Raw genomic sequence first — 10,748 nt, forward strand, 5'->3', positions numbered from 1 at the left:
TCCACCTCCTTGGTCTAGAGAGAGGGGAAAGCATGCCAGAACCCAAAGCCTTGGGAAGAAGGTTCTGCTAACTGGAACAAGTGGATCTTGGTTCAACTTGTTCTTCAGACTGGAACAAATGGATTTTGGTTGTCCCCACACATTCTTATTGCAGAAGGAAAGCCTGGTACATGATTTGCAACAAAACAACTAGACAAAACGTGCCAAATGGCAAGAAGCTATTCTGATAAATAAAAATTCCCAGAAGATGTGAGGAAAAATTAGAACTGTATAGTTATGTCAAGTCCTATTAAAGAAGTAGATGCCATGCACCACTTTGATTTGTAAAGGCAAAAAGCACAACTAGGTTTGTCTTGCAGTGCACATGTAAGGACATAAACATATATGGGATGGGCAGTACTTGGATCCAATATTTTTTCCAGAATATGTGAAAATTCTTGCTTCATATGCAATCTCAAAAGGACAAGGTCAAATGCACACATGACTTACAAGCAGCATAGTATGAGGACTCATTCACACAGAATTAATTAACGAATAATACACAAGGTTTTATCTTGCTATCAATCTTTCTATTATTTGTGTGTGTGTGATGTGTGTTTGTGTGTTGTTTTGTTTGTTTGTTTGTTTTGAACATACAGGTCAATTCCAGGTGGTATCCGAAGTAGATATTTAGCCCAAACTATAAATGTTCCCCACCATATAAAAAGTAATGTTTTCCTCTTTAAGACAAACAAATTATGGCTGTGAAGGTTGTTTTAAAACAAAACCTCCAACAGCAGATAAATGTGTATAAAATGTAGAAATGGATTTAAACCATGATACTTAGAAAAGCATTTTTGTGTACCTTGACACCACTCACTCCAAAAATCAAACGCATGCATATGTATATATGCATGTATGCACAGACTCAGGCACCAGGGAGAGGTGTCCAAGGCAAAGAACTTCTTCAGACTCTTACACAATTTGGGATCAGGACTTTTTACTGATAGAGCTTCAACCCAGATTTTCCAACTACAAGTAAAATTGCATCCACACTTTCAAGCTTATTTCTCTCATTTGAGAAGGGAATAGTAACAGATCATATGACTGACTATGTGCTACCGTATGGCGGACCTTTAAAATATCTTACTAAAGACATATGTGTTCCACTATAAAACTATCATAGTTCTAATTGTTCCCTCTTTTCTTAGTAGATTTTTCTCTTTTTTTTTTTCTTCTTTTTTCCTTTCCTTTCCTTTCCTTTCCTTTCCTTTCCTTTCCTTTCCTTTCCTTTCCTTTCCTTTCCTTTCCTTTCCTTTCCTTTCCTTTCCTTTCCTTTCCTTTCCTTTCCTTTCCTTTCCTTTCCTTTCCTTTCCTTTCCTTTCCTTTCCTTTCCTTTCCTTTCCTTTCCTTTCCTTTCCTTTCCTTTCCTTTCCTTTCCTTTCCTTTCCTTTCCTTCCCTTTCCTTCCCTTCCCTTCCCTTCCCTTCCCTTCCCTTCCCTTCCCTTCCCTTCCCTTCCCTTCCCTTCCCTTCCCTTCCCTTCCCTTCCCTTCCCTTCCCTTCCCTTCCCTTCCCTTCCCTTCCCTTCCCTTCCCTTCCCTTCCCTTCCCTTCCCTTCCCTTCCCTTCCCTTCCCTTCCCTTCCCTTCCCTTCCCTTCCCTTCCCTTCCCTTCCCTTCCCTTCCCTTCCCTTCCCTTCCCTTCCCTTCCCTTCCCTTCCCTTCCCTTCCTTTCCCTTCCCTTCCCTTTTCGCTGCTAGAAGCGAGTTAAGGAAATATAAGAAACTTTATTCATGTAGCTACAATGTCTAATAGAATGCTGATTTCCTATATGACTTCCTCAGAGGGATTGTAAAATTATTTCAACTCATTTTTCTTTGGTTTGATTTGTTTTAATCCCAAAAGAAAATAATTTTTTAAATGCATGGTAATGTAACTTGGGCATCTTTCCAGCTGACCCAATATCTGTCATGCTTTGACTGTCTATGCCCATATGTTTGTACAATATTTAGCAGAGCCCCACTATTAGGTCATATTTAGACAAGAAAGTTGTACTAGTTTAACTTGAATCAGTTTTAAAAAGGGTTAATTAAACTGGTGCAAGTCCCTGGGCAGGCTTCTTATCCCAATGTAGGAGTGACTTAAATTATTTGAGATTAACCTGATTCTCAACTAAGGTAATGAATAGCAAAGCTTGATCTTTCCGCACAAACTTTAATGAGAATGTAGTGTAGACGTGCAGCAATTTATGGCATTTCTAAGTTACCCTTCTGACTGAGTATTCACCACAGTGGTGTTTCATAACACTGTCTAAAATATGCACATGCGGTTACACAAGAATAACCCTGTGTTAAAGTACAGCTTGCTTCATAAGAAAAAGAACTCTTCCTATGAAATATGATACTATTTCAATTTCCTTTTCCTGATCAAACTTCAACACTTTAACAAGAGGAAATCCTTATGCTACTGGGAAGACTTTTACACCAGAACTGTTTATTCAAGACACTTGGGTTGCTGGTGCTGAAGGTGAGGTTCACAGCACAGCTAAAACCATGACAGTGGTTCTAGAAGGTCCTCATTTATTAGTTCTTCCTTGTTTGCAACTCACAGCAAAGAACTAATCTGCATTGTAAGTTGAAATGGATACAAACAGGTTGCCAATTATCTTCACCATTCAGGATTTGTCTGCAATAAATCACACAGGCAAGCCCAGTTTTGATAATGACAAGTTTATTCAAAATTTCTGGTAGCAATAGGTCTGAAAAACTATCCGTTCCTCAGTAGTCTGCCTCAAAATCTGTGCAAGACTGAGCTGAAGTCCTATATTCACCTTAAATGAAACAGGATGGAACTGTAGCTGCTAGAGTGTGTTTAAGAATACTGTAAGAATGAGAATCTTTCCCACAATTAGCAGAACATAGCTAATACAGAGTAAAATATAGCTGTCTCACATATAAACCATTTACTCAACTGTAATTTGAAACATATACTCAATATTACACATATTCACTGCATTTGCCCACTTTTTAACTACTTTAGTTACACATTTTAAAATAGATTTCCTTTCAAAAGAGTTTCTGAATTCACATCACTTTCTCTAAACACATTTCACTAAATATTATTACCATACATAAACTGCTAATAGCACAAAATGTCTTCCACCAGAATGACTCCAAAAGCAACACAAAAATATATATATTAAGCCTCCCAGCAGCCTTGTGAAATTGAGTAGTACTACAATATCTGTGTTAGAAAAGGGAAACAGAAATACTTAAAGTTTATGATTTCCTTGCAGCCACAAGGGAAGTCTATGCTACAGCTATGGACAGGGAGTAAGGCTTAAATCTATCCCACTTAACTGAGGTATTTAAATCAGGATGTGAGCTGTTCAGGATTTCCCTGGAGTCCATGAAGAGAAGCAGGGACTTCCATGGGATGGTTCAGATGGCTGGCTCTTCCTCTGGGCCTGCTACTGTCTCTTGACGCAGAGCTGAGAGATTCCCTACAGCAAAGAAAAACCTATCTTGGTTATCTCTGGACTTTGGCCAGAAGTTTGGGTGGAATAATCCAGGCCTAGAATACCCAGCCCTACACTTTTCCCACATGGGCCTTTTTTCCAAGGCACCCAGCACTTTGAAGTAGAGACAGCTTCCAAACCACAGAAGAGAATGGGAACAATGAGTTCTCAGCACCCTTGAAATGACACGTCATTTACTTTACATCAGCTTCATTTAGGAAAGCTCTCAGTGTTCCAAATGAGATCTCCCACTGGGCATGTTGGTTGCACAGTTCTGATGACTAATAAATGTAATATTTTATTGTTACCAGAAAGTTCCTAAGTACAGCAGTCATCACTGAAAACAAACACAGTCAGGTTCTACTGCACATTATGATAAAGCCTTCTGCCCAAGCATGGGAAATATTTTTTATGTCATTTGCTACCAAATGTGGCAACATATGCTATTGGCCTTCAGTATACTTCTCTGATTCTTCTACCTCTTAAAAAAAAATGTCAGTAAAGCGACACTTTCAGGCATTTCCATGTTTGATGTCTTGCCTCTTTCTCAGAACATCCCAAGGACTTCAGCAGTTTCATGAAAAAGCTTTTGAAATGCGGGCATATTATCAGTCATGAGACCTTTTTGGAGGTAAACAGGCAATTTTATTTTTAGACAGATGTGAATTTTCTTAGAGCCAGATTGTTTCAATACATTTATACTTGCTCGTTAAGGTTAGTTTTGACATATACTTATTCATTAAGTAGTACATACTATTTAAGTATCCCATTTTTTGAACCCTCCATTTGCTCTACAGCTTGTCTGTGGGAAGTGACACTTTAAATTTCATTAGGATGAGGCTTTGCTTTGGATCTTAGAATTCATTGACTTCAAGGCAAAAAGGAGCACCTAGAACAATTAAGAGCCTCTGGGTCTAGACAAGAAATACAGATTCAAGCTGAACCCCGGGTAGGTTAGTGGCCAGTTTCGGATAATGATTTCTCAATGTTTCCTTTTAGTCATGGCCTACCTTGAAAAATTAAAGATTTAGTGGAAAGCTATTTCTTCTGTAGTCCTGTTAGCAATGTTTATACAAGATGAATAGCAGATTTCAAATCTAATGGTCTGATTTATTTGTGGAAATTAACAGGAGCTCATCATGGATCTCTTTTAATTACACTTAATATCCAAATATTATGTAGACGTCAAAGTCACATGTCAAGTTCACATTACAAAATGCCTGATTAAGCATATCCACTAATAAAATTGATTGTTTACTGTTTCTTGCTGTAGTTTAACTGGGAAATATTGTTTTGTTTTCTTTTGTTTTGTTTTCAACGTGGCACAAATTTGCACGGCTCATTATCGCCACTTCCATATCTATATTAATTTAGATTATTCCCATATGTTGAGGAATTTTTGAAACAGCAAGGAGGCCATGACTTGCTGTAGCTGAGCAAACCAAGCTACCAAGACGACTACAAGGAGTTGCCATAACGATGTTCCCTTATCGCCCAATTGAGGAATTAAAAATATTGTTGCAAGCAGCTGGCACTTCCTTCAAGGACAAGATCTACGCGACTGCTAATCACAAGGGGGTTGTTTTCTTGCAGGTGGGGTTGTTTTCTTGCAGTTGTTTGTCTGAGTGCTTTCGACCAATAATCTTGTGTGAGACATTATCTGCCCCTGCTAAACTGCTATAAGAGTCAGGCTATTTGGGTAATAAAAGTGAAGCATGATCTAACTGTATTGGTGTCATGTCTTCGGCCAGTCTTCCAGCAACACCCATAGCTTATTATGACAGCTTTTTAGACCTTGGCCACTCTGGGCCAAGCTCTGCTCCGATTTATCACATCTTCACATCAAGAGTGTCTTATATGCAATCTTCCCAACTTCAGGAAAGCATATTAAATTCCAAAGCAAAATTCAGCCACTCCTCATACATGAGCCTGCTGTGCTGGGCTCTGCTGGCAAAGACAACAGAGGGCAGCAGACTCTCAATGGAGCCACAGAACACAGTGAGAGTACACCAATCTTTCCAGAAGCTGGTTTCTTCCATGCAGTGACTGGTACCCCTCAAAACCTAATTACCTTATAGGTATTTGAAACCCGAGTGAGTGTTATTTCTGAAAAATGTGAGTCAATAGAGAGCACTGAGGGTGCCATGGACAATAAACTTTAAAGTAGATTATGAGATAGATACAGGCAGCCCAGAAAAACTGCACGTCAATTCTTTCTTTAATGACAGAATCCAAATCTTCATTTTGTACTTCTTCCCTTATATCTGGAGACAGCACAGACACTTTAAAGGGCAAGAGAAGCTGAAGGATTCTTTAAAGCTGAAGATTCTTTGTTTTGATTAAGTATTGTAATGTCAGCAATATTTGCAGAGAGAATCAAAAAGAAATCTAAGTTTGGATACTGGTGTATCAGAATAATTGTGGTTTGCTTTCAACTCAAGGTTGTATGCCTGTGTTAGCTCCTTGTAGTATAAGATTAAGCATTCATTTGAAACATTTATGATATTCTGTTTAGGTAAGGATCAGAAAAAGGAATGAGTGGATCATGTAAAGCTCACTTTCTATGGCAATAGCAATTATTATTATTATTTTGACTAAGTATATGAAACACCCATCTATATAGCTATAGTACATGTATACTGAGTTCATCGATACCATAAGTTCACCAAGCTAAGAGAAAGTTCCAGAGCAAGACATGATGATAACATTTCGTGTAACTGCTCTTTGGCAATACTTAGACACTGCAATTAAATACCAAACAGTATCATGTGTGCCAGTCAGTTGCTGCAAGAAAGAAAATGTGATGAACTGTTTGTTTTGATCTATTAGTATAAACATATTGCAGAAATGAAACTCAAGCTTAAACAATGGGGAAAGTTATCCGGTATTAAAATAAACAGTTCTAGGAAAATCTCTAAAAATGTTTACCAAGTCATCTTCTTCCGAGCAGTTTCTGCACAGAGCATTTTGCTGTGTCCCTGGTTTGCCAGCCAATCCCGGTTACACTGACTGCAGATATGCAAATGCTAATGGACAAGGCTGGAACTTAATTGCCTATAATCAGCTCCCCAAGGAAGTGCACTTTTATCTAGAATCAAGCTAGTAGGTCATCAAAGAAGCACTTTTGGTTTTGAGGGTGAGAGTCTATTAAAATAAATAAATAAATAAATAAATAAATATAATAATAAAAAAAAACTTATTAACTTATTTTGCTTCTATAAATCTGCTAGTTTGCTAGTTAGATGTACCAGAAAACCATTTAAAGTTAAAATGCTATTCAGTTTATTAAACAAATTATGCTTTCACATTTTTTTTAACTAAATACTGAAGGCTAGCATTTGTGTAAAGAAAATAATTCACTCTGCCATACAATGCTTATATACAATTTTAATGAAAGTTGTATATATTATGTAGCATAATTATAGCATAATGCACATTTTTCTTTTATGTAAGTCAGAATATATCTCATATTCTGAAATACAAACACTGTTTCTTACTATAACTATTCACTTCCAGTCACAGACCTATAACTACTAACTAATCTTTATTTTTTTTACAGCAGGTACATTTTAGGGTACTACTTAGTGTAACACTAATTACATCTGATATTAAAAGTTTTTGGGGGGGCAGTAAATACAGACTATAAAAATGAGATGCAAGATAGCTACATAATGTATTAATTTACACTTAAGCATTATGCTTCTTTTGAAAGGAAGTGAGTTATGGCTGAGACGCTTTGTAATGGCAACAACAACAAAGCATATGCAGTATTCAGAGATGCTATAATGGAGCTGCATCAGACTCATTTGTTCAGAGTGAGCCATACTCCATCACACAGAGTAACAGGTCCTTTCATTCCAGGGCAAGCTGATGCATGGGGGTATATGCACAAGCCTAGCTTCACATAACACCCTGGGAGCAGAGGGCTGGGGGCTGGGAGGGAAGGAGGAGGGGTGGTTTTGCCCACAACCCGTTTTACAATCACTGCGAAAGAAAACAGTCCTCAAATACAAAACCATTTCACTGAGCTTCCTACCTGTTCAATCACTTCCCTCCAAAGTGTGAGAGGACTAACCCTAACTCAGGCATACACACTCCAGAGACTCATTTTTCTTCTCGTTCAGTTCAGAGTGAAACAGTGATCTTAGTTCAGTCTCTAGTGGACAAATACAGAATAAGTGAAGTCTCATAACCATGATTCAGCAGGCAATTTGTTCAAGCAAAATCATGTGCACACATAAACACAGATAACAATTTTCCTCTCTCGGTGCTTGCCTCAGCCTCCCAAGATACAGTAAAATAATTTCTTAAGAAATGCTTTCCTCTACGAAAGACATCCCCTCATTTCCAGACTTATATTCCCCAAAGCAGACCCAGATATTAAATAATGAGAAAAGTAGTCTGAAAAAAATAAATGCTTGGTTATATTTTGTTTTATAGTCACATGTTTACTGGATAAAGTCATTTCTTTCTAAAGCCAGATATGCAAAGAGCACAATTAATTTACCAAGAGATCAGCAAATTCTCTTTAAAGATTTTAGTTGGCTTAGGGGGATGGAAAGGATCGTTTAAGTTTTTTAACATATTTCTATCTTGTATGCTGGACTTTTAATTGAGATAATTAACAATAAATATGCTAATATGAATTTTTAGCCAACCCAGTAGAATATTTATTAGCTTTTCATTGATGTTTGTTCTTAGTATGAACTTGTGTTACAGTTAAATCATATAACCATCAAATGGGTGCATAAAATAATTTTCTTGTGCCATCTTACATGACTAGTTGCATCACCAGTTGCTCAATATTCTAAGTTTTGCCAGGTCACAATGTCAGAATAAGAATAGGAATATTACAAGTAATAAGACACAAAGGCTGTTTATATATTTATTTTTACTCGTCAACTATCCCAAGGCATTTCCATTACTAAGGCATAGACATGATCCTTCAGGGTATGTAATTTTACTCAAGTGAATAATCCTGTTAAGGTAAATGGAGTTGCTCACACAAGTAAAACTATTTAAATATTTAAGTCTTTTCTGGCCCAAACTTCATTTCATATACAAAATACTGGAAAGTTTATTAGAAAATTAGCACAAATTCTTAAAAAGAATTGTTTCTGTTAACTTACTGCAACACCTTCCACACCATTTTTCCCTTTCTATGAAAGAATACACAAACAAATTAAAACAGGCTGTTTCAAGTCCAGAGTACTCTACACATTTTAACAGTTTTACTTTGATGATTTAGAAGTGTGAATGCATATATGTTGTTTTACTTTTTTTTTTTTTTTTGATTGTTTATTTGTTTGTTTGTTTCTTTCCTTCCATCAATTAACTGGGTGAAATAATCACGAGGTTTACTTCTGAAGGAGCAGTGATATTCTTAACACAGATCCTATGAATGTTGATTTTTTTAAATGTACACTTTTGCTGTCAGAGTAGCAGGTACCCTGCATGACATCTGCTCTGAATCTGTGAACTGTAAGTAGAGTTTATAAGACTACTTAGTAAGTTTTGTCCTAAGAGTCTCTGGTATATTTTTGTATACACTGGCTCACAAAACATAGGTGGTCTCTGGAGATAAAGCTTTAGGAAATTGCATCTTTCAGTAATGTGAAGAAAATTCTGCTCCTGACAGCAATACCACTAGAAAGGTAAACTCTGGCTGTGAGATTTCTCCCCTACTCAGCCATGAATGAGTTAAATCCTTATTAAACTCCTTTCTTATAGAAACTCATGAAAACTATGAACAGCATAAGTATCACCACAAAACAAACAAACAAAAAAAAAAAATAAATATATATATCCATTCAGTTAGAACTGAAAAAAAGAAACACTTACTTTTTGTAGCCACTGTGTGTAATTTTCCATCACATGTTCCAGATGCTGCAGTTTCTGGGAAGAGAAATCCTGTTCCACGTGAGGAGCATCTCTCTGAAGAGCATTTGTGTTGTACTGGTCTGTTGTGCTTTCACGACAGTTCCCGTCCTGTTCTGGCAGGATGAAAGTATAGGTGCACTGCCCATGCTGAATCCGGTTAAATCTTCTCCCACTGGCTTCTGGACCCCGACGCTGAGTATTACAGCCTATGTGAGCAAGAAGTGCTGCCAGGAAAGCAAAGGAAAGGAAAACTGACATGTTACTATTATTTTCCTTTCCTACTCTTAGAAAAACTTTTTCTTCCTTTCTTTATTTTTTTTTCTTAATTTCCTGTAAAGTTTCTGGAAAAAAGGAGTGGAGAAGTGCACTTAAATAATCAAGCTTGGATAAATAGTTGTTTCTTTTTTTCAAAAAAATCACTATGAGAATAATTTCCTTAGTTAAAATTGGGATTATTTATTGCATAGTAGTTAAGATTTATTGTTTCCTCTCTGTTACAGTCCAGCATGTAGCCTGCTTTAGTCAGCTGCATATGCATATCCCAGTCTCTTTCCCCTACACTATCTGCAGCAGAACTGCTATTTTCTCTCAGACTTCAGTGAGTTTTATTAAGGTTGCACATTCAAGCCAAGCTGGAAGCAAGCAGCCTTTCACAAGATGACTTGACAGGAATGCGTGTATGAGTGCGCCCCTATGCTAAGGATGGCTGATGGCTCAGTACAGAGGGATCGTCTTACAAACTGGCTGGATGCATGACCTCAATCATGCATGGCGTTCCAGCCCCTATTGCATACAACTGCTAAGGGCTTTTGACGAATTTACGTAAGTTTAATAAGTAAGGCAGTCCACCTTAATACACTTCATATGTTCACACTGACCTATTAAAATGTAGATAAAGTGTAGAAATTTGTTGTAATTCCTCTGTAAATATACAAAGCACTGAAATTAAAAATACTTTCAGTTCTGTGCTGCTCACTAGCCATTAAAGAATTCTAAGTCAGGAGAACGACACTTATGGGAAAAAAAGTTACTTTTAACCCTCACATGTTTTAGCTGCATTTTAAAGACAATTGTGTTTCTTTAGCAGAATTTACAGAGAGCATTTTACAAGATAGAATGAAATTAAGGCTGCCGAGTAGTAATGGGAAATGGCACTTCAGAAGGATTATTATTTTCTGTGTTTGGCTTCAAAAATAAAGTAAATAAGTATTAAACATCGAGTTATGGAGGCTGAGCTATTCCAGGTTGTCTGCTGTACCCCTATGTAATTATCACATGCAACACACTTTTACTGACTTGAAAGTCTGAATAGGTTCTGCAGAGATCCCTCATTATACGTAGAAACTTAAAAAAGTTCTCAGGGGCAACTTCAT

At 37.1% G+C, this 10,748-nt stretch overlaps 1 protein-coding gene across 1 annotated transcript in view; it reads right to left on the reverse strand.

Annotated features, from left to right (window-relative positions):
• The window catches only part of ANGPT1 (angiopoietin 1), a gene marked incomplete at both ends in the record, with an annotated part of 194,545 nt that extends 184,912 nt beyond the window's left edge, over nucleotides 1–9,633 (reverse strand). The window contains one exon of the mRNA XM_084282716.1: nucleotides 9,337–9,633. Coding sequence (XP_084138842.1) covers nucleotides 9,337–9,633 — 297 coding nt within the window. The remainder of the gene's footprint in view (nucleotides 1–9,336) is intronic.
• Between the last annotated feature and the right edge of the window lie 1,115 nt (nucleotides 9,634–10,748).

The sequence above is a fragment of the Netta rufina genome, assembly GCF_964035555.1.
Source record: "Netta rufina genome assembly, chromosome: 2".
In the NCBI taxonomy this organism is placed as follows: domain Eukaryota; kingdom Metazoa; phylum Chordata; class Aves; order Anseriformes; family Anatidae; genus Netta; species Netta rufina.